The sequence below is a fragment of the Chiloscyllium punctatum genome, chromosome 37 (genome assembly GCF_047496795.1).
Source record: "Chiloscyllium punctatum isolate Juve2018m chromosome 37, sChiPun1.3, whole genome shotgun sequence".
Lineage (NCBI taxonomy): Eukaryota > Metazoa > Chordata > Chondrichthyes > Orectolobiformes > Hemiscylliidae > Chiloscyllium > Chiloscyllium punctatum.
This window is the reverse complement of record NC_092775.1, coordinates 107,721-132,614: the sequence shown is the minus strand read 5'-3', so window position 1 is coordinate 132,614 and position 24,894 is coordinate 107,721. Positions and strand designations below refer to the sequence as shown.

The following is a 24,894-nucleotide window of genomic DNA, read 5'->3' as shown; positions in this document are numbered from 1 at the left end:
GTCCATTTTGGTCAGCTATTTCAGATTGGCTAAGCAACAACTTGACAGTCATACTTACAGAATCATATCCAACAGCCAGACACCATCATCCCTGGATATGTCCTGTCCTACAGGCAAGATAGACCAAGTAGAGGTTACTGCACAGTGGTTCACTGTCAGAAGGGAGTTGCCCTGGGAGTCAACATTGATGCTGGACCCCATGAAGCTCCATGGCTTAGGGTTAAACATAAGCAAGGAAACTCCTGGTTACCACATACCATCCTCCCTCAGCTATGAATCCATACTCCATGTTTAACAACACTTGGAGGAAACACTGAGGATGGTAAATGCACTAAAAGTACTCTGGGTGAGGGATTTCAATATCGGTCACCAAGAGTGGCTCGACAGCAGTACTAATGATCAAGCTGGTCAGGTCCGAAAGGATATTGCTGTTAGCCTAGGTCTGCAGCAGGAGCTGAGGGAATCAAGAGGGAAAAACATACTTGATCTCATCATTACCGATGTGCCAGTTGCAGATGTATCTGTAAGAGTGACCACTACACAGTCCTTGTGGAGCTGAAGTCCTGCCTTCATATTGAGAATAACCTCCAGAGTGTTGTGTGGCACTAACATTGGACTAAATGGCAGACTTCAAATAGATCTGGCAACGTAAGAGTGAGCACCCTCGAGGTGCTGCGGGCCATCAACAGCAGAATTGTACTCCAGCAGACGCTCTAAACTCAGGGCCTGCATATTCCACACACAACCATTACCATTGAGCCAGGGGAATCAACTCTAGCTCAATGGAAATGGCAGGAGCACATACCAGGAGGCAGCAGCAGGCATACCTGAAGATGAGGCGTCAACATGTCATCACAAACAGGTCTGGTTGAATGCATAAGCTGCAAGTGATAGAGAGCTAAGCGATCCCACAGCCAACAGATCAGATTTAAGCTCAGATGTCCTGCCACATCCAGTCATAAATGGTGGTGGACAATTAAACAACTCACTGGAGGCGGCTCCGTAAATATCATCCTCAATTATGGAAGAGCCCAGCACATCAGTGCAAAAGATAAGGCTGAAGCTTTTGCAGCAAAATTCAGCCAGAAGTGCCAAATGGACAATCCATCTCAGCCTCTTCCAGTGGCCCCAGCATTACAAGTACCAGTCTTCAGCTAATTTGATTCACTCTGCATGTTATCAAGGAATAGTTGGAGATATCGATACTGCAAGGCTATGGGCGCTAACAATATTCCGACAATAGTACTGAAGACTTCTGCTCCAGAGCTTGCCGCTCCCCTAGCAAAGCTCTTCCAGTAGAGTTACAACACTGGCATCTACTGACAAAGTTGGAAATTGCCCAGGTACGTCCTACACATAAAAAGCTGGACAAATCCAACTTCGCCAATTACCATCCCATCAGTCTGCTCTCAATCAGTGAAATATGAACCTGTCATCAACAGTGTTATCAAGCAGCACTTGGTTCAAACATGGACAAAAGAGCGGAATTCCAGAGGCGAGGAGAGAGTGACAGCCCTTGACATTAAGGCTGCTTTCAGAAGTGTGGCATCAAGGACCCCTTGCAAGACTGGAATTAATGGTTATCAGGGGGAAAACTATCCAGTGGTTAGAGTCATATTTGACACACAGGAAGATGGTTGCGGTTGTTGGAGATTAGTCATCTCAGCTCCAAGACATCTCTGCAGGAGTACCTCAGGGTAGTGATCTAGACCCAACCATCTTCAGCTGCTTCATCAATGACCCTTCCTCCATCATAACAGAAGTGAGGATGTTTGCTGATGATTATATAATGTTCAGTACCATTCACGATTCCTCAGATACTGAAGCAGTCCATATTCAAATGCAACAAGATCTGGACAACATCCAGACTTGGGCTGACCAGTGGCAAGTAACATTTGCGTCAAACAAATGCTAGGCTATGACTATCACCATTTAGGGATAACAAGGTGGAAAGAGTGGCAGAAAAAATAGAATATAGAATAGAGGAGTAAGCTGTTTGGCCCTTCGGGCCTGAACCACCATTCAATATGGTCATGGCTGGTCATGCAATCTCACTATCCCATTCCCTCTCTCCCTCCATACCCCTTGACCCTTTTCTTTGCAAGGGCCATATGCAGCTCCCTCTTGAACATATCTAATGAACTGGCCTCAACAACTTGTGGGACAGAATTTCACAGGTTCACAAATCTCAAGAAATTCTTCATCTCAGTTCTGAACGGCTTACCCCTTATACTGGATTTGCCCAAAATTGGGAACATTTTGCTCATATCTAGTCTGTCCAGTCCCATCAAGATTTTATGTTTCTATGAGATCCCCCTTCATTCTTCCGAATTCCAGAAAGAACAAGCCATCTGTCATGTCCCCCCTCAACCTTCATTCTAGACCCCTCTTACTCTCTGGTTAAATATCTTTTTCCTCAAAATTCCCTCTAAACCTCCTACCTTTCCCTTGAAAAATTAGGCCCCCTTGTTATTGACCCTTCAACGAAAGGAGACACCTGCCTTCTATTCATCCTATGTCACTCAATCTTATAATCAGTCATGTCCCCCCTCAACCTTCATTTTTTCTATTGAGTTGTGGGATGTGGGAATTGCTGGCTGGGCCAGCATTTATTGCCTATCCCTACTTAAGACAATAAGACCATAAAGACATAAGAGTGGAAGGAAGGCCTTTCGGCCCATCGAGTCCACTCCACCATTCAATCATAGCTGATGGGCATTTCAACTCCACTTACCCGCATTCTCCCGTAGCCCTTGAGAAGGTGATTGTGAACTGCCTTCTTGAACGGTTCCTCATATGTCAGGGAATTGGTCTGGTGAACCTTTGTTGGACTCCCTTAATAGCAAGAATGTCCTTCCTCAGAGTAGAAGATCAAAACCCACACACAATACTCAAGGTGTGGCCTCAGCAAGGCCCTAACAACTGCAGCCAGATATCCTTACTCAGATACTCAAATCCTCTCGTTATGAAGGCCAACATGCATTAGCTTGCCTTACCAGCTGCCACTTGAGCCAGACTCAACAACATTGAAATCACTATGCTCCAGTGACCAGTGGAGGTAATAACATTTTCGGCTGTACAGTCTTGATGGGCTGAAATGCCTCTTTTGTACCCAATCATTCTGTGAACCTGCTTCTTCCTGAGGTCCCCAGCACCACAGATGCCAATCTCTCAGACAACAGTACTGAAGCAAAGCACTTCCCAAAACAATTACAGTTACCCATCTAATATGGGAAGTAGCCGAGGCACTGCCAGTCCACAAAAGGTCAAATCCAATCTGACTACTTTCCCATCACCTGTTCAGAGATGTTATCATACACTACAGGAGTAGCTGAGACTTCAACCTAGGCCTCTTGCACCAAAGGCAGGGACACTGCTACTCTGCCATAACAGGAGTGGATCTACTTTACTTTCTAATCAACCTGTTCAGAGATGTCATTACGTTCTTGGGAGTAAGTGGGGCTTGAACCCAGCCTCAAACAGCAGAGGCAAGGGCACAACTACAATTTTTACATGAACCCTTGACACCCCAGTCTACTCTCAATTAGCAAATTGCTTTCAAGCTGCATTTACTCAATAATAACCTGCTCAATGGCATTCAGTGTGGGTTCCATCCAGCCCACTCTGCTCCTGACCTCAATACTCCCTTTTTTCCCCCAAATGTAGGCTAAAAAACTGAATTCCAGGGGTGAGGTAAGAGTTATTGCCCTTGACATCAAGGCCACATTTGACAAAATATGGCATCAAGAATGCCAAGCAAAATTCGAGTGAGTGGAAATAAGGAGAAAACTCCCTACTGGTTGGAGTCATACCTGACACAAAGAAAAATGGTGGAGATTGTTGGAGGTCATTTTTTCTTAGCCAAACAACAGATCCCCAGGAGTTCCTGAGCGTAATGCCCTAGGTCCACCATCTTTAGCTGCTACACCAATGACTTTCCTCCATCAGAAAAGTGGAAGTGATGGAGACGATCACAATAACTGCACCATGTTCAGCACCATTCAGGTCTCAGATACTGAAGCAGTCAATTACCAAATGCAGCAAAACCTGGATAACATCCGGGCTGGGACAGTTACCACTGACCAACACAGAACTGGAACGGCCATACAAATACTGTGGATACAAGAGCAGGTCTGAGGCTGGGAATTCTGCAGCAATTAACTCACCTAACTCAAAGCCTGTCCACCACAAGGTGCAAATTGGGAGTCTGTTGGAATACTCTTCAATTGTGCAGGTCCAACAACATTCAAGAGGATAGACACCCTGTAGGACAAAGCAGCCTTGGCCTGCTCCACACTACAAACATTCACTTCTTCCACCAATGCACAGCTGTACGAGCATATACACCTATCCACTGTTCTGCAGTAACTCACCAAGGCTCCATTCTCTATTCCACAGAAAAACAAGGGCAGATGCATGGGAACAGCCCCCACCTGCAAGTTCCCCTCAAGTCTCACACTATCTTGACTTGGAAGCATACTGGCAAGGTTTGTTACTGTTGTCTCAAAAATTTTGGAACTCCCTCTTCAACACCACTGTGGGCGCATCTACACCATGGACTGCAGTGGCTGAAGGCAGCAACTTACACTAGCATCTAAAGGGCAATAAATACTGCTCACCAGTGATGACCATGTCATAGAAATTAAGTTTAGAAATGGTTTAAATTATTAGGGACGGCACAGTGGCTCAGTGGTTAGCACTGCTGCCTCACAGCACCAGGGACCTGGGTTCAATTCCTGCCTCTGGCAACTGTGTGTGGCGTTTGAACATTCTCAGTGTCTGTGTGGGTTTCCTCCCACATTCCAAAGCTGTGCAGATTAGGTGAATTGGCCATGCAAATTGCCCATAGTGTTAGGTGGATTAGTCAGGGGTAAATAAAGGGGTTGAGTTTCTCTTCGGAGGGTCAGTGTGGACTTGCTGGGCCGAAGGGCCTGTTTCCACACTGTAGGTATCTAAACAGCTAAACATCTCTAAACATTAGCAAAAGAACCAGAGGGTTAAAAAAGTGTGATTGTGCACTCTAAATTGTACTGAAAGTGCTATAAAAGCAGATTTGACAGCAACTTTAAACATAGATAGTAATACGTAAAAAGGATAAAGCTACAGAGTTGTAGGTGAAGGATTATGAAGTGGTAAAAATTGGATGCCATTTACTGGGTAATCTTGACATGTAAATTATGTTGACAACCCTTACAAGTAACACACTTGTTTCAACTGGGGGGAAAATCAAACAACCATTCACTATTTCATTTATCAGGGCAAAGCCATGGCTAACAAGAGTCAACTTGTCTGGTTTAAATTGTAACCAAATCCTGACTGTTAATTGTCAATTAATATTAATGGGTATATTCTCAGAGGCATACCTCTACCCATCAGACCCCAATTGCTAACCAATCAGCACTATCGTCGTACAAATGGTTGTTTTCACTGCATATTGGTGTTCTTGTGAATTGTCCTGATGAATAGAAAATTAAAAACTTTAAGAAAATGCATCCTCTCTCAATGCAGGGTGGCCTGTACCTGGTCAGAATAGAATGGCTCGTGTCTGTTAACAAAAAATGGGCGATAAGTGGAAAACGATTGAACAGCAGGATTTAAAACAAAATGGCAGACAAAAAAACTAAGCAAAACAGCCTGCTCTCAGAGTAAAACATATTGATACAACCGAGCAAGCCACTCCAAGGACAGTAAAAAGGACGCAGCCTGTTCCCATGTGAAACAGTTGTTAACACCACCTAAAGTCCAATAAATGAGGAACTCCAGCCACATTAAAGGGTAATTGTCCCAGTAAATGAACAGACACCAGCTGCCAGATACAGGCCATTAAATCCTTATAACAGCTGAGGCTGCAACAGCTAAAGTTATCTTACAGTACTCAGTTTCTTGAAATAACCTAGAATATTAAGAAATAGGTTCTAGTAAAGGGTAGTTTTCAACATTAAAAATAGATATTAAAGGAAAGCATTTAATCCTAGTATAAAGTTAACTAGCTTTTGGAAAAGATTTTTACGCTTGAACAAAATATATTGTTCACAGCCCATTAATCAAAGTCTTGACAGTAGAAGTACTTCATTACTTTACACTATAGCAGTAATTATTACAAATCTTACAGCAAACAAGTTAAAACTAACTGTCTTTTGTATTTGTACACATAATTAGGACAGTGGGAAATATAAGAGGAGCAACTGAATTTGACAAAATAGAATACAATGTCTAAATTCAACGAGATAAGCCAGCCTGAGACAGATCTAAAGGAGTACTTTGGAATGTGAATGAATATGATGCATAGGAAGATCCCAAGGCAGAGCGATTACAGTGTCTGTTAAACACTATGCGATCACACAAACCTGAGATTGTCCATGCAATGCCCATCATTGACTAGCTGTTTCTCGTGATTGGATATACAAAATAAGAGAGACAAACTTAGCGATCATGTTGTTTATGATTGTTAACAAAGTGTATAAAACACTGCCTTTTATTCTAAATTCAGAGCATGGTCATTGATCTATCTTCTGATGAGAAAAATTAAGGGAAAAATTGATTTCTCGTGTCAAGGCCAGATTCGGGGAAGATCTTTTGGCTATCCCCCTGCATTAAGTGGTTTCTGCTTGAATAAAAATCTTCCACTTGCCAGAATCCAGCCTGCCTCCTGAGTCTCAATCTCTGTTGGAAGAAATGCTCCTACATTCAACAATGCTCAAGTTCCATACGATCAAATAAACAACAGGGGCAATAGATTGAATGCTCTCCTGTGATTGGTCAGGTAAGTGGTAGCTAGACAAGCTAAACATTAGTGGATCAGAAAATCCTACAAAGTTGCAAGCTGGGCAGCTGGTGGCACTGCTATTTTCATAGGCAATCTATGCCCACCCATCAGTGGAAGAGCATTTAAACCTAGATGTGAACCCAAATAGCTGTATAAAAGCAAATGGTTACGTTTAAATGGGTAAACATTATGCCGTATTGTTTTAAAATCAAAAGTTACCAAGTGTGCTTCAGTGAAGTCCCAGTGATAACAGTATCATTTAACTTGTGCCTATGCCATCCATCAGTAATCGGTGTCCTATTTATCATTCTTTGCATACAGGATGGAAGTATAAATGTATCATTGTACTGACCAGGAACTCCAGATTTGGCAATTGCTGCAGCTGCATGATCCTGAGTAGAAAAAATATTGCAGCTCGACCACTGGACCTGAAATGAGATCAAGACTTTAGTTACAATAACAATGTGGACTTCAAGTTACACCAGTCAATAGCACATGACAAAGGAACAATCACTAATCATCTGGTCACCAATACAGGATTCGATTAGCGATTTAAATAAATATCCCAAACTGAAAGTCCTTCATGTCTCAGAAGGAAATTCCTCAGTATATGTACCTGAAGATCTATTTAAAACCATGAGTGGAACTGAATGTTTATACACTAATGACTAAAAGAAAATAAAGCACTGTTGAGACTCAGCAGGTCTGGCTGAATCTGTGGAGGTAGAAACAAAGTAACATTTTAAGTCCAACATGACCTATTCCAGATTTCCAGTATCCACAATACTATTTTTGCTTGTAATTTGTTCTCAAACATTAAAAGGACACCCTGAAGGGATACAAGAGCAGAAGGACCTGGCAGGATAGGTACACAGATCATTGAAAGGTGGCACGGCTGGTTGAGAAAGCAGTTAATGAAAGTAATTGGGATTCTGCACTCCATAAAGAAAGTCAGTACAAAAACACTGAAGTTACACTGGGCGTTTAGAAAACATTGGTTGGGCCTCAACGTGACTACTTTGTTCAAATTCAGGCAGTCTTAAGAAAAGCTGAAGGCACTGAAGAGAATACAGGAAATATTTACAAGGATAGCTTATGGACAAAAGAACAGAAGAAATAGATGGTGACAATTTGGCCTGTTGAATCTATTCTGACATTCAGTACTGGTCTCTGGCTTCAACTCTGAAAAAGTACATAGAACATAGAAAAATACAGCGCAGTACAGGCCCTTTGGCCCTCTATGTTGCGCCGATCCAAGCCCACCTAACCTACACTAGCCCACTATCCTCCATAATCCTATCCAATGCCTGTTTAAATGCCCATAAAGAGGGAGAGTCCACCACTGCTACTGGCAGGGCATTCCATGAACTCGCAACTCGCTGAGTAAAGAATCTACCCCTAACATCTGTCCTATACCTTCCACCCCTTAATTTAAAGCTATGCCCCCTCGTAATAGCTGACTCCATGTGTGGAAAAAGGTTCTCATGGTCAACCCTATCTAAACCCCTAATCATCTTGTACACCTCTAAGTAGATCCATGTTTAGATTTAGAAGGCATTAAGAGGTTTGTGGAGAAAGCAGGAACATGGCATATGGATCAGCTATGATCCTACTGAATGGCAGAGCAGGTTTGAAGAGCCAAATGGCCTAAGCCTGCTCCTAGTTTCCATGTTGTGCTCTCCTTGGGGAGTAGATGGTTGAGCGGAGATTAGATAAAGGTCTTCAATTTCACAAATAGGTTGGATAGAGTTGACAGGGAGAAAATGCTACTGTTTGTTCACAAAAGAATGCGAGGGCACAGATTTAAGGCAATGTATTAACAAAGCAAGGGTGATACGAGTAGCTTTCTCATACTAGTTGGAGTATGGAATAAGTGACCTGAAAACACCATGGAACAAGGTTCAACTGAGGTATATATGACAGAATTGGACAATTATTTGGATTGAAATGTGCAGGGATACAAGGAAAGGCAGGAGATGAGCTGCCATTCATGAAACTCAGCCTGAAATTTGTTCAGCAATGGAACACTAACTTTGAAATCGAGAATTCTATAGAATCCTAACACGCTTGAAGAAATTTCTGTCTCAGTCCTAAATGATCAGCCCCAATCTGTTTTAGATTCCCTGAGCAGCAAACAATCTGTCAGCCCTTCAGAATCTTTTGTGTATCAACCGTATAGGACTATTAATTTTCTTAATTCCAAAAAACATGACAGGAGATTTCAGTTCCAAGGATAGCTTGGACGGGTTGCTCTCCTTAGGGAAGAGAATGTGGAGAGGTAAACCAATAGAAGAATTCAAAACCATGACGGCTCTGGACAGCAGTACATGAAAAATGTTGCCATGTCCCTTCAATAAAGGATGGAGATGGATGGCCAATCTGTCATCTATCATTGGATTATCGAATTTTCTCATTGAGGTAATAATAGGACATTTATAAAATCATTAAACCATGTTGATTTTGATTGTGTGGAAGTAAAATTGTGCTTTATAAGTTGATTGGAGACCTTTCATGATATAAGCAGGGCGGATAAAGGTATTTCCATCGTATGTAAGGTATTTCCAATAGACATTTGATAAAAATACCACACAAAAGATCACTAGAGAAGATAAAAGCTCATGGCACTGTAAGTGATAGACTGAAACAGGTACAGCATTGACTACCAGTAAAGAGACAACTAGGATAAATGGGTTATTTTTGGACTGCCACAGGGATCAGCCTCATATCTAACTATATTAATGACTTGGATGGCAGGCAGACTTATTGCATTGTCAGCAAATTGAAGAGACCAGGGTGCCCTGGTCCACAAATCAAAAAAGTCAACACAGATATCGCAATTAAAGCGAATGGAACATTAGCCTTTATTGCAAGAGGATGGAGTGCGTTGCATCTAAGGCAGGAAGAGTGCAATGTTGCTCTAGTTCCTCTAGTCTAGTCTACAGGTCACAGAACAAGATAAGTACATAACCCAACAGAATTCAGAGAATGAGAATAATGAACTTAAAAACAGGACATCAAAAGTAGTAAATTCAGGATTAGTCCCGATGCCACATATTAACAAGATCAGGAATTGGAGAATAGATTGTAGCATGTTTGGTTTGACTAGTGGGTGACAGTTGTGAGGAGATGGCCACATGCAGAACCCAACTCCTAGCAAGATGGGAACATGTGCAGGGATACAAAAGTGAGGGTAACAAAGATGGAAATGGAAGATACAAAAGTAAAAAACAAAGTGGAGGGCACAGGAAACAATGGCTCTCAGCACGTATGGTTGGAGTACAAAAATGTCCAAGAAAGTAAGTTTAAAATATACCTGAACATGATCATTTGCAATAAAATTGAATTAACACAAATAGTTGTGAAAAGATACAATATAATTATGATTACAGAGACATAGATCCAAAGCAATCAAAGCTGGAAACTGAGCATCTGAAGGTATTAAACTATTGCCTCATTCTCTTTACAAGCAAGTAATGAACAAAATAAAAACTAAACTTAGATACGAAGAAAGCTAGAAAATGTTGATAAGTGAGCAAGATATATCACCCAGCTTTTGGTGCTGCATTCTCTGAACTAAGTGTTAACTTCTTGTGATCTGGTTTGACTGCAGCTTTGTTCATTGGTTAAATGTTGTCTTGTGTAATATTCGTATTTTCATTCCATGGAGCTCGAGATCTGGGGATACTTTGAATTTAGCTTGCGTTTTGGGAATCTATGGTAATTTTGAAAGTGTAGTGTGCGCCTATGTCAGTGTGGAACCTACTTGACAAAAGGATTAGTGTGGCTTGGAAGAACACAAACAGTTTAAACAATAGAACATAGCACAGTACAGGCCCTTCGGCCCTCGATGCTGCGCCGACCTGTCATACCAATTTGAAGCCCGTCTAACCTACACTATTCTATGTACCTCCATATGCTTGTCCAATGACGACTTAAATATACTTACAGTTGGTGAATCTACTACCGTTGCAGGCAAAGCATTCCATACCCTTACTACTGAGTAAAGAAATTACTTCTGACATCTGTCCTATATCTATCACCCCTCAATGTAAAGCTATGCCCCCCTCATGCTCGCCATCCCCATACTTGGAAAAAGGCTCTCCCTGTCCACCCTATCTAACCCTCTGATTACCTTATATGTCTCTATTAAGTCACCTCTCAACCTTCTCCAACGAAAACAACCTCAAATCCCTCAGCCTTTCCTCCATACCAGGCAACATCCTAGTAAATCTCCTCTGCACCCTTTCCAAAGCTTCCACATCCTTCTTATAATGCGGTGACCAGAACTGTACACAATACTCCAAGTGCGGCCGCACCAGTGTTTTGTGCAGCTGTAGCATAATCTCATAGTTCCAGAACTCTATCTCTCTATTAATAAAAGCCTTCTTAACAACCCTGTCAACCTGGGTGGCAACTTTCAAGGATCTGTATACATGGACACAGATCTCTCTGCTCATCTACACTACCTTGAATCCTACCATTAGCTCAGTACTTTGCATTCCGGTTACTCCGAACAAAGTGAATTACCTCACTTGTCTGCATTAAACTCCATTTGCTACCTCTCAGCCCAGCTCAGCAGCTTATGTCTCTGTAACCTATAACATCCTTCGTCACTATCCACAACTCCACCGACTTTAGTGCCGTCTGCAAATTTACTAACCCACCCTTCTTCGTCCTCATCCAGGTCGTTTATAAGACACTGAAACATAATCCATAGAGAAACTAACTTTAAAACAGTAATAGTGAACTGGAATGAAAGGGCCCAAAATGATGACATACAGATACCTCAAAAAAGAGGAAGCATAAGCTGAAGGTAAAGTCTGAAGAACACACTAATTTGTTAGAGTTGCGTTGTTTGAGACAGTGGACAATGCAACTGAGGGGGATTGGCACATGGAGGTAATTACCACTCAGGAGATAGAGGGCTTGGTGACATGGTGCAATGATAAACTCTCTCTCAATGTCGACAAAACTAAAGAACTGATCATTAACTTTAGAAAGAAAGGAGAAATCACCTCCCTTTACATCAATGGAGCAGAGGTTGAGAACATCAAATTCCTGGGACTAACAATGACCGAAGCCTCTCCTGGACTTCCCACATGGATGCACTTACTTCTCTTCTTCCTCAGGCAGTTCAGGAAATTTGACATCTCCATAAGGACCCTCACCAACTCAGGTTGTAAGTTTGCTCACTGAGCTGGTAGGGTCATTCTCAGATGTTTCGTAACCATTTCTAAGTTCAATGAAATGGAGATATGCTGTTGACTTTGATAATTTACACTCTTGTGGTTGTGGATACGTTTGTGGAGCTGGGAAGTTGATTTGCAAATGTTTTGTCCCCTGTCTAGGTGACATTCAGTGCTTTGGTGCATCCTGTGATGAGCAGCTTTGCTGCCTCTTCTGGAATTTATTTGTTTCAGTTGCTTCCAGTTGCTCGCTGTAGTGGCCGGTATATTGGGTCCTGGTCAATGTGCTTGTTGATAGAGCCCGTGAATGAGTATCATGTTTCTAGGAATTCTCTGTCTGCCCTCTGTCTGGCTTGTCCTGAGATAGTTTTGCCCCAGTTGAACTGGTGGTCAGTCATCTGTGTATGGCTACTAGGCGCAGTTGGTCACAGCGTTTCGTGGCTACTTCAGGGAAGTGAATTGTTAGTTGCCTGCCTGTTTACCCTATCTAGTATTTCATACAGTCTTTTCACGGAATCGTGTAAATTAAGTTAGTCTTGTACATGACTGATATCAGGTCTTTTGTCCTGGTGAGTTGCTGACTAAGTGCAGCTGTCGGTTTATGGGCTGTCATGAATCCCAGGGATCAGAGAAGTCTGGCTGTCAGTTTCAAGATGGTTTTTGTATAAGGTAGCACGGCTAGTGAGTTAGTTCTTGGCATGTCCTTGTCACGTCATTTGTCTGTTAAGTGAATATACCCACAAGCACAAAAATCAGCAGCTAAGCTACAAATCTTTACACAAACCTTGAATTTACACTTTATATTAAGACTTTTTGAACATACAATTTATTCTGACAATACCTCTGCTCCAAGTGCTGTCAAGGTTTCAATTAATACAGCAGTCTGAAGAGTCATATGGAGGCAGCCTGCGATCCGGGCTCCTTTCAATGGTTTAGAAGCCCCATGTATCTTCCTCATCATCAACAAACCAGGCATCTCATTCTCTGCAATCTCAATGGCCTTACGACCCCAATCGGCCAAAGTGATGTCAGCTATAACGCAGAGAAATAAGGTTCAGACAAAATCAACATGTACAGACAAATTGGCAATCCGGAGAACCAAACTAATGCCAGAGGGACACTGGTTGAAATCACAAAATGACAGTTGGTAAATTCAAAACTTACATTAACAGATCTGGAAGGGAAAGCCAGTCTCAATAATGTCATACACCATTAATTGTGGAAAATCCCATCTGGTTGATTGACGCCTGAAAGGACAGGAAATCTGACAGCTTTACCTGATCTAGCTTACATTCTGGTCCATGGAAACGTGGTTCACTCAAATAGCCTAGCAAGCCACTCACTCAGTCATACAAAGCCGCTACAGTATGGTCAAATAATTAAAACAGATCACTTGATATTGACAGGGAAACAAAATAATGAGACTATACTCCTGCCCCACATCTGATTACAGGTTAGTGATGGTGAAGGCCCCCATCAACCTAATCTCAGAATTTCCATCATCCCGATTCATTATGAGCTCTCTTGTACTTCTGTCATAACAGACTGCAGCTTTCCCATCACAATGCAACTGGTAGGTGGCCAGCACAGCAAAATCCAACCCTTTACTTTCCCTCCAGTATTTGTCAAATGACAGCTGGATCCAGGCGATAGTCTTTAGCTCCAGACCTCACCATGCCCTGTCCCAAATATCTTGCTCATAACTCATAAACCAATCAACAGCGTGCACTCAAGAACCAGTTTGATGTGGAGGAGCTGCTCACCATTTTCTTCCATTCTATTTACAGTTAGCTCCAGTTTTCAAGAGATAGAGAATGGAATTAAAGACCAGTGAATCGCTCAACTGTAGGGAAATTGAGGAAAATTCAGAAGGACAGAATTAACCTCCTCTGAGTTACATGGTTGGATCAGGGATAGCAGGCATGACTTCATGCATCAGTCCTGTCATCCCAGGAATCAATTAGGTAAACCATCGCTACATTCCCTCCAAAGAAAAAACAGCTTTCTTCAGATAAGATGACAAAAACTGCGCACACATTAAGTGTGTCTCACTACGGCCCTGCACAATTTCAACAGGACATCCTTATTCCTGACATTCAAATAAAAACCTGTCACCCTATTTTTGTCACCATTTATCCACATTATACTACATCAGCCATGCACTTGCACACTTTCAGCCTGTGAGAATCACATTCCAACATCTCTGCATCTTTCTCATAGTTCACCCTTTCACACAGATATTCTTAGTATATTACATTTAGTACTCTCATCTAAATCATTAACATCTAGGTGTCCTAGCATTGATTCCTGTTGTACCACACTAGTCAGTCCCTCTTGCCTGCTCCACCATTCAATGAAATCACAGCTAATCTAAATTTCCCCACGCCCACTTTACTGCCCTTTCCCCGTAACCCTCTATTCCCAACTGATCAAGGATCTGTCTATCTCAGCCTTAAATATACACAAGATCTCTGCCCCCCACAGCTTTGTGGCAAGGAGATCCAAAAACACAACCCTCAAAAGAAATTCTTCACTTCAGTCTTAAATTCTGAGATCATGTCCTCTAGTGTTAAACAGAGAGGAAACATCCTCTCAGCACTTTGGATGTCAAGCCCCTTATGAATTCAATGCTTCAATTACATGATTTCTCATTCTTCTAAACTGCAATGAGTAGATTCCCAAACTCAACCTATGCTGACAAGATCATTCCTCTTTTAACAGGTATGATTCCAGTTAACTTCACTGACTGCCTCTGATGGAATAATACCTTTCTTTAAATTTTCTTTCTAAGGCAAGGACCTAATTGTATCATCACTGGACTGTTAATCCAGAGGCCCAGATAATTCTTTGGGTACCAGAGTTCAAATCTCACCTTGACAGATGGCAGATTGCAAAATTCAATAAATATCTGGAATGAACAGTCTACTGATGGCCATGAGTCCATTGTCAATTGTTGAAAAAACCCATCTATTTCTCTTTTGGGAAGGAATCTGCCATCGTTACCTGGTCTGGCCTACATGCAACTCCAGACCCACAGCAATGTGGTTGACTCTTAACTGCCCTGTGAGCAATAAATGCTGACCTAGTCAGCAATGTCCCCATCCCATGAATGGAAAGGGAACCAAAACTGCTCACTGCACTGCAGCCCCTTGTACAGTTGTAATAACACTTCTCCATTCATAGTCCAACCCCAATGAAATAAGTGTCATCAGTTAGCCTTCCCGATCACCAGCACCACCTGTGAGCTATAATTTTTGTTGCTCATTCTATGCTTCACACACAAATAACCAATATTCCTTTGTGTTGTAGCTTTCTGCAGTTTCCCTCCATTTAATACTATTATTTTGTTCTCTTCCAAAATTAAGAAATTCAAACTTTCCCACGATACTCTTGAAGATCTGAACTCCTGGGGGTGGGGAGGGCTGGGTGGGTGTGCGGGTCAGTTCTGCAGTCGGTCAATAAACGCACCTGTAAATGATTCTTTCTCAATCACATAAGCAAATCATTTGTTCTTTGATACAGCCAGATCGGTAGACTCTGATCAGCCCAGAAGTATGAGTACTCCTAGACCACCAAAAGAACCCGCTGACCTACAGAGTTTGCATAGTGTTTATATACATTGTTCATAGTCAAGCATGGAGCATGATCGCATTGTAACAACCAATCAAATCGTGCAAGACCTTCATGCATTTTTGCCTTAGCTTAGCACGATTTCTTGTAAATAACCTTTCTTAGATTCGTCTTTATCCTGCTTTGTGGTTAAACTATTACTTCTGCAATTAATCGGATCTACATCAGTCTGTGGTTTCTTGTTTCAGTGCTATTTAACAATGCAGAAGCCATTTTGTACAGCGCCTTCAGCCATTTTGTCCCACTTCCCAGATGCCCACATCCTCACTATTTGCCAACTTCTTGTTCCCTTACTAAACCTATTAAAATCACTAGATTCTTCTTGCAACTTGCCTTTGCACCCGTGCCACCTGGAAATTTGAAACACCATTTATTGCCCACAGGGCAGTTAAGATAGTACATTGCCTTCCTTTCTCCAAGTCATTTATATATATTGTAAACTGTTGTGGTCACAGGTTGCCAACCTGATAAAGAACCTCTCTTCACTTGCTGTAACCTGACCATTTCTACATCTGGTGAATGTACCACCTTCAACCATGGGCTCTTACGACTTGACCTTTTGTGAGGTACCTAATCGAATGTCTTCTGCAAGTCCAAATACAACATATTCACTGGTTCCTCATTATCCACTCTTGCTAAGACTTCCTTGAAACACAAATTAGTCAGACAACTTCCCTGTCATGAAGGCATGCTGACTCTGCTTGATTAGATTATGACTTTCCAAATATACTGCTTTTACTGCCTTAATCATTGATTCAAATACTTTTCCAACAATAGATGCTAGACTAATCAGCATATAGTCACTCACTTATGCCTTCCTCCCTTTTTGAATAGGAGTGTCACTGACAGTTTTCCTTCAGTACTTTTCCAGAGTCCATAGATATTTGCAAAATTAGAAGCAATACATCCACTTTCTCTATCTACTTCTTGTAGCAATGTCTTTTCACTCGTTATGCTACTTTTTTGAGGTGCAATCATCAGGGCCAGGGAACTTTACCATTTGCTGTATCTGTTTGTCAATTACTATTTCTCTAGTGATGTTGGCACTCAACTTCTCCCCACACCCCCATGTTTAGTATTAATGGAATATTTGAAGCATCTTCCACTGTAAATATTGTTGCAAAATATCTGTTGAATTCTTCATTTCCTTGCTCCCCATTACTACCTTCCCAGACTAATTGCTCAGGAGTTGATGTTCACTTTGGCCTCTCTCTTCCTTTTTATATATTTAAAAGAGGTCTTATTGTCAGTTTTATATTCCTCATTAGTGACCTTTTTTCCTACCTATATAATCTTATTGGTCCTCCTTTGCTACATTCCGAATTCATCCCAATCTTTAGGGCTACCACTGATTTTGGCCTTTTTAAAAATGTTATACTCTCCTTAACTTCCTTGGTTAGTTTATTCTTTTCAGAATCTTTCTTCCTTACCAGGATATATTTTTGTTGAGTCAAGAATTACCTACTTAAATGCCTGCCACTACTTGTTTACTATCTTTCCTGCTAATCTACCTGTCAAGTCTACTTTAGCAAACTCAAACAACAGGGTTCCTGTAACTTCCCCAATATTGACAATGACAAGGACTTCAGAGTTCAGGACCAGCGTGTCTCTGTGAGGATGAAAGATAAAGATGGTAAGGTTAAGGAACTCTAGATGACATGAGATTTGAAAAAGAAAAAAGATGCATAATTAAGATATAGAAAAACCGAAATCAGAGAAGGTCCTTGAGGCATGTAAGGAAGCAGAAAAGTTACATAAGGAATTAGGAGGGCTAAAGTAGGCCATCAAATGCCCTTGGCAAGCTGGGACCGCAGCTTTTTACAATATATGTAAATGATATAGAAGATGGTATCAGCAATAACATTAGCAAATTTGCTGATGACACAAAGCTAGGTGGTAGGGTGAAATGTGATGAGGATGTTAGGGGATTACAGGGTGACCTGGACAAGTTAGGTGAGTGGGCAGATGCATGGCAGATGCAGTTTAATGTGGATAAATGTCTGGTTATCCACTTTGGTGGCAAGAACAGGAAGGCAGATTACTACCTCAATGGTATCAAATTAGGTAAAGGGGCTGTTCAGAGAGATCTGGGTGTTCTTGTCCACCAGTCAATGAAGGCAAGCATGCAGGTACAGCAGGTCGTGAAGAAGGCTAATAGCATGCTGGCCTTCATAACAAGAGGGATTGAGTATAGAAGCAAAGAGGTGCTTCTGCAGCTGTACAGGGCCCTGGTGAGACCACACCTGGAGTACTGTGTACAGTTCTGGTCTCCAAATTTGAGGAAAGACATTCTGGCTATTGAGGGAGTGCAGCGTAGGTTCACGAGGTCAATTCCTGGAATGGCAGGATTGCCTTACACGGAAAGACTGAAGCGACTGGGCTTGTATACCCTTGAGTTTAGAAGACTGAGAGGGGATCTGATTGAAACGTATAGGCTTATGAAAGGACTGGACACTCTGGCAGGAGGGAACATATTTCCGTTGATGGGGGAGTGCCGAACCAGAGGACACAACTTAAAAATACGGGGTAGACCATTTAGGACAGAGATGAGGAGAAACTACTTCACACAGAGAGTGGTGGCTGTGTGGAATGCTCTGCCCCAGAGGGCAGTGGAGGCCCAGTCTCTGGATTCTTTTAAGAAAGAATTGGATAGAGCTCTTAAAGATAGTGGAGTCAAGGGGTATGGAGATAAGGCTGGAACAGGATACTAATTAGGAATGATCAGCCATGATCATATTGAATGGCGGTGCAGGCTCGAAGGGCAGAATGGCCTACTCCTGCATCTATTGTCTATTGTATATTGTCTATTTCATACATATATTAGGAGCAAGAGTGTAACCACGAAGAGGATAGGTCCACTCAAGGACAAAGAAGGGAATGCACGCATGGAGCAGAGGGAATGCATGAGGTCCTCAGTGCGTACTTTGCATTTGTATTCAACAAGAAAACATTGATGGTGGTAAGATAAGGGAGGGGCATGCTCATTTCTAAGGCATGCTGATATTAAGGTGGGTAGCAGTGTTGAGTGCCTTGAAAAACATTAAATTAGATAAATTCCTACGGTCTGATGGGATCTTCCACAAGGTACTGAGATGGGCAAGGGAGGAGATTGCTGGGGCCTTGACAAGGATATTTATATCCTCTTAAGCCACAGGTTAAGGTCACTTGAGAATTGTTAATGCTGTTTCTTTATTTAAGGAGGGCAACAGTGTAATCCAGAAGAATACAGATGAATAAACCTTAAATCAGTACGCACAGGTCATTCTATGCATTGCATCTACACCGATCCTCTGAGGAGCAACTCATCAGATCCAAACCCCTCTACCCTATTCCCAGATTCACCAAGGCTAACCTACCTAATCTGCAAATGCCTGGGCTCTACTGAGCGATTCTGCACATCCAATTCACATAAACTGCACATCTTTGGACTATGGGAAGAAACTGGAGAATCTGGCAGAAACACACACAGGCAGTGGGAAAGAGTGTGCAAACTACAGTCAGCCATACAGCATGGCAACAGATGGCTTTGTGCAGGGGAGGCCTTGTCTCTCAAATTTGAATGGGTTTTTTGAAGAAGCGACAAAGACAATTCATGAGAATAGGGCAGTGGATGCTGTTTACATGGACTCTAACAAAGTATTTGACAAAACGCATGGTAGGCGGTTCAGAAGATTAGGTCACATGGGACCTATGGTGAGTTGGGAAGTTGGATACAAAGTTGACTTGGTCGAAGAAGACAGAGGGTAGTTGTGGAGGGTTATTGTTTGACTGGAGGTTATGACCAGTGCTGTTCTTCAAGGATCAGTGCTGAGACCAATTTGGATGAAACTGCATGTAATCTGATTTGTAAGCTTGGAGACTTCATGAAAACTGGACAGGTTATGGATAGTGAAGAAGGTTGTCAAAGGATACAGCAGGATAGTGATCAGTTGGGTGGAAAAATGACAGGTGGAATTATATCCAGACTATTGAGGGGTAGAGCATTCTGAAAGGTCTGATGAAAAAGAAAAGTAAACAGTAAATGGCAGGATCATTAGGAGCATTGATATACAGAGGAATCTTGGGGTACAAGTTCCTAGTTCCCTGAAAGTGACCAGTGCATAAAGTGGTAAAGAAGGCACAAACATGCTTGCCTACATCAGTTGGGACACGGAATATAAAAGTTGGCAAGTCATGCTGCCACCGTAAAAACTTCATTTAGGCCACATTTGGAGGATTGTGTGCAGTTCAGGTCACCACACAAAGACATGGAGGCTTTGGAGGGTGCAAAATAGGCTTACCAGAATGTCACATGGATTGGAGAGTGCTAGCTGTGAGGAGTGGTTGGACAAACTTGGATTGTTAGATCATTGAAGGTTGAGAGGCGGCCTCAGTATTGAAAATTCTGAGGCATGGATAGGATGGTTAGAGTCTTTTCCCCTCCCACAGTAGAAATAGTGGGGGCATAAGGTTAAGACGAGAGGGAGAAGTTAAACAGATGTGAGTCAATTTCCAACCCCCGGCACAGTGCAGTAAGGACCTGGAATGTGCTGCCGAGGGAAGTGTTATAAGTATATACAATAGCAGTATCCAAGGGGCATTCAGACAGACTCGTGAATAAGAAGAAATTGGAGGGATAAGAATCATGTCCAGGCAGATGTGATTAGTCAAGAATGGCATCATGATCAGCGCATACACTGTGGGGATGAAGGGTCTATTCTTGTGTTGTACTTTTCTTTGTTCATTCATTATTTCATTGTAATTCCTTTTAAGTTAAACAGCTGTTGCTGTTACAAGTTCCTCATTCTCAAACTGAACGTTAGATTCTATGTTACAATCACTTGGTCTAGACTACGTAGTCACAGAAAACATGCTTTCTGTCTACCCTTTTAAGAATTTTTTAAGTCTTTATGAGATGACCTCATTCTGCTCTGCTAAACTCCAGAGAATACAGGCTCAGGCACCTCAATGGCTTCTCATGTGTCATGCTTCATTAGACAGCACATGGGAAACCAACCCCCGCCATTCCCATAGTCACCACTAGAGATAAATAGTTTATTAAACAAAAGTACAATTCCCAAATTTACTTTTAGACCCAGGTCGAAAGGAAGCACAGACCAAGATCCCACGCTTAACGAAAATTTCGACTTAACAAAGGCTATGGAGAAAAGTTCACTGAATATAAAGATAAATAAATGTTTAGACTCTAAAGGCATTTGGAGGTATAGAGAGAAAACCGGAATGACGTTGAGCTAGAGAACCAGCCATGATCATGCTGAATGTCAGAGCAGCCTCAAAGGGCAGCCGGGTTTCCTCCGGATGCTCCAGTTTACTCCCACAGATTTGTTGGGCTGAAGGGCCTGTTTCCACACCGTAGGGATTCTATAATTTTTAATTGCCAAGACATTTCATATATTGGCTAATATCTTTATTTGATCTGTAACAATTTTACAGCAAATAGCTTAGAAGCACTGAACTTGAGTGAGAGAGATTGCCACAGCTCTGTATTGCAATCATAGTGACAAATGTAAGAATGGCAAATTTAAAACAATCGTAAATTATATTCCAGAAGAACTTCTTTAGCAAGTCTTTGGCAAAGGGTGCAGAAAAGATTTACAAAAGAGGTTGCTGGGGTTGGAAGGTTTGAGCATTACAGGAGCACTAAATAGACTGGAGCTATTTTCCCCAGCACATCGGACGCTGATGGGTCATCTTATAGAGATTTATAAACTCATGAGGGGAATGGACAAGGTCTTTTTTCCAGGGTTGGGGAGTCCAAACCTAGAGGGCATAGATTTTATGAGGGGAAAGATATAAAAGTGACCTAAAGAGTTGCCAGAATAGAATGGAATCCCTACAGTGTGGAAACAAGCCCTTGAGCCCAACAAGTCCACATCGACCCTCCGAAGAGGAACCCATCCAGACCAATTACCTTATTACTCCACATTTACCGCTGACTAATGCGCCTAACCTACACACTCCTGAACACTATGGACAATTTAACATGGCCAATTCCAACCCTAACCCGCACATCTTTGGATTGTGGGAAGAAACTGGAACACCCAGAGGAAACCCACACAGACACAGGGAGAATGTGCAAACTCCACACAGTCGCCAGAGCCTGGAATCGAACCCAGGTCCATGTGCTATGAGGCAACAGTGCTAATCACTGAGCCACCGTCCATACCTGGTCAGCCTGGATGAGTTCGACCAGTCAATTTCCATGCTGCACAACTCTGACTACGTCGACTGATCGGTCAAGGCATTACGATGGAGAAAGGAACAAGGATTGTAGGCTTTTGATTAATTATAAAAAGCTACAAGTTTTAAATGTATTCCTTTAGTTTATATGGAATAGATTAGTGTTGCTTCTAACAAACATAAATGAGTCATGTCACTATCGTGGCTGATTGTCAACAAAGCTATTAGGAAGCTCCAGATTGTTGAGAAAGTACTGTTCAGTGGCAGAATTGCACTGAACAATATTTCATTTTGGATTGTGCAAGAGTGGACTGGGTTAAATACAATCTGTACAACCTGTACACTGCCTATTAATGATTAATGGTTTTAGACATCGTCCTCATGGACTCTGCGCTCTGCACAAATTCATACTGCCAGAAACTGTGCTGGTGATTAGTACATGTTGTCGCACCTGTGCAGGAGGCCTCTGCTCAAGGCCACATCCAAACATTTAACAGATGCCACAGTTTCTAACTAAAAGTTAAATCTGATGCTACTCATGACAATAGCACAGATTCTGACTTGAACCCATCTCACACTCGAACACTTAGTAGCTGAGACACACAAATATGCTGACTTAGAAGGCAACCACCCAAGACTTCTTGCACTAACAAGGCTGCAACAAATGGAATGTAAGGTACACAAAATTACATGTACAAAGCAAAAGACTGACGCACACAGTAAAACACCAATCATAACCTCCCGACAAACTCACTGTCTCTCCCTTTACGCAGCGGTAACATTCCCTCACTCTCCTCTGCTCCACATTCATTTTCCTTCCATGTATTCTCACCCAAACGTGCCCACCCCCGTCCACATGCCCTCTCCCTCCATCTCTCGCCCCCACATTATCTCTCCCTCCCAAACACACACCCACTCCACCCCCCCCCACCACCACAGCCAACCACACTCCCAACCACATACAATGGCCCGCACCACCACATCAACCTCCCTTCATCCATGCCCCCATCTGCCCCTCTCCCCCCATTCCCTGTCCCCCCCCTCCCCCCATCCGCTCCTCCCCTGCCCCCCCTCCCGATTCCCCCCACTCTCCCCTGATTCTCCCCCCCCACTCTCCCCTGATTCTCCCCCCCCACTCTCCCCTGATTCCCCCCCAACTCTCCCCTGATTTCCCCCCCCCACACTCTCCCATGATTCATCCCCCCCTCCCCTGATTCATCCCCCCCCACTCTCCCCTGATCCCCACCCTCCACCCTCCCCTGATCCCCACCCTCCACCCTCCACCCTCTCCCCTGGTCCCCACCCTCTCCCCTGGTCCCCACCCTCCACCCTCTCCCCTGATCCCCACCCTCCACCCTCTCCCCTGATCCCCACCCTCCACCCTCTCCCCTGATCCCCACCCTCCCCTCTCCCCTGATCCCCACCCTCCCCTCTCCCCTCTCCCCTGATCCCCACCCTCCCCTCTCCCCTCTCCCTGATCCCCACCCTCCCCACTCTCCTCTCCCCTGATCCCCACCCTCCCCTCTCCCCTCCCCTGATCCCCACCCTCCCCTCTCCCCTGATTCCCACCCTCCCCTCTCCCCTCTCCCCTGATCCCCACCCTCCCCTCTCCCCTGATCCCCACCCTCCCCCTCCCCTGATCCCCACCCTCCCCTCCCCTCTCCCCTGATCCCCACCCTCCCCTCTCCTCTCCCCTGATCCCCACCCTCCCCTCTCCCCTGATCCCCACCCTCCCCTCTCCCCTGATCCCCACTCTCCCTGATCCCCACCCTCCACTCTCCCCTGATCCCCACCCTCCACTCTCCCCTGATCCCCACCCTCCACTCTCTTTCTCTCTCTCCCCATTCCACACCCCCACTCTCTCCCCATTCCCTCCCGCCCCCCGATTCCCTACGCTCCCCTCTCCCCATTCCCTCCCCCCCCTCTCTCCCCATTCCCTTCCCCCCCTCTCTCTCCCCATTCCCTTCCCCCCCTCTCTCTCCCCATTCCCTTCCCCCTCTCTCTCCCCATTCCCTTTCCCCCCCCTCTCCCCATTCCCTCCCCCCCCCTCTCTCCCCATCCCTACCTCCCTCTCTCGCTCCCCATTCCCTACCTCCCTCTCTCTCCCCATTCCCTACCTCCCTCTCTCTCTCCCCATTCCCTACCCCTCTCTCCCCATTTCCTCCCCCCCTCTCCCCATTCCCTACCTCTCTCTCTCTCTCCCCATTCACTCCCCCCCCTCTCTCTCCCTCCCCATTCCCTCCCCCCACTCTCTCTCCCCATTCCCTCCCCCCTCTCTCTCCCCATTCCCTCCCCCCCTCTCTCTCCCTCCCCCATTCCCTCCCCCCCTCTCTCTCCCTCCCCCATTCCCTCCCCCCCTCATTCCCTCCCCCATTCCCTCCCCCCCTCATTCCCTCCCCCCCTCTCTCTCCCTCCCCCATTCCCTCCCCCCCTCCCTCTCCCTCCCCCCCTCTCTCTCTCCCTCCCCCATTCCCTCCCCCCCTCTCTCTCCCTCCCCCATTCCCTCCCCCCCTCCCTCTCCCTCCCCCCCTCTCTCTCTCCCTCCCCCCCTCTCTCTCCCTCCCCCATTCCCTCCCCCCCTCTCTCTCCCTCCCCCATTCCCTCCCCCCCCCTCTCTCCCTCCCCCATTCCCTCCCCCCCTCTCTCTCCCTCCCCCATTCCCTCCCCCCCCCTCTCTCCCTCCCCCATTCCCTCCCCCCTCTCCCTCTCTCTCCCTCCCCCATTCCCTCCCCCCCTCTCTCTCCGTCCCCCATTCCCTCACCCCCTCTCTCTCCGTCCCCCATTCCCTCCCCCCCTCTCTCTCCCTCCCCCATTCCCTCACCCCCCTCTCTCTCCCTCCCCCTCTCTCTCCCTCCCCCATTCCCTCCCTCCCCCTCTCTCTCCCTCCCCCATTCCCTCCCCCCCCTCTCTCTCCCTCCCCCATTCCCTCCCCCCCCTCTCTCTCCCTCCCCTCTCTCTCCCTCCCTCATTCCCTCCCCCCTCTCCCTCCCTCCCCCCCTCTCCCTCCCTCCCCCCTCTCCCTCCCTCCTCCATTCCCTCCCTCCTCCATTCCCTCCCCCCCTCTCCCTCCCTCCCTCCCCCATTCCCTCCCCCCCTCCCCCATTCCCTCCCCGCCTCTCACTCCCTCCCCCC

At 44.5% G+C, this 24,894-nt stretch overlaps 1 protein-coding gene across 2 annotated transcripts in view; it reads right to left on the bottom strand.

The window, feature by feature from the left end:
- The window catches only part of ahcy (adenosylhomocysteinase), a 94,805-nt gene that overhangs the window by 65,223 nt on the left and 4,688 nt on the right, over positions 1–24,894 (bottom strand). For both annotated transcript variants that reach the window (XM_072556054.1, XM_072556053.1), the window contains 2 exons: positions 12,794–12,984; positions 7,119–7,194 (listed from right to left, as the gene is read on the bottom strand). In XM_072556054.1, the coding sequence (XP_072412155.1) occupies positions 7,119–7,194; positions 12,794–12,984 (267 nt within the window). The remainder of the gene's footprint in view (positions 1–7,118; positions 7,195–12,793; positions 12,985–24,894) is intronic.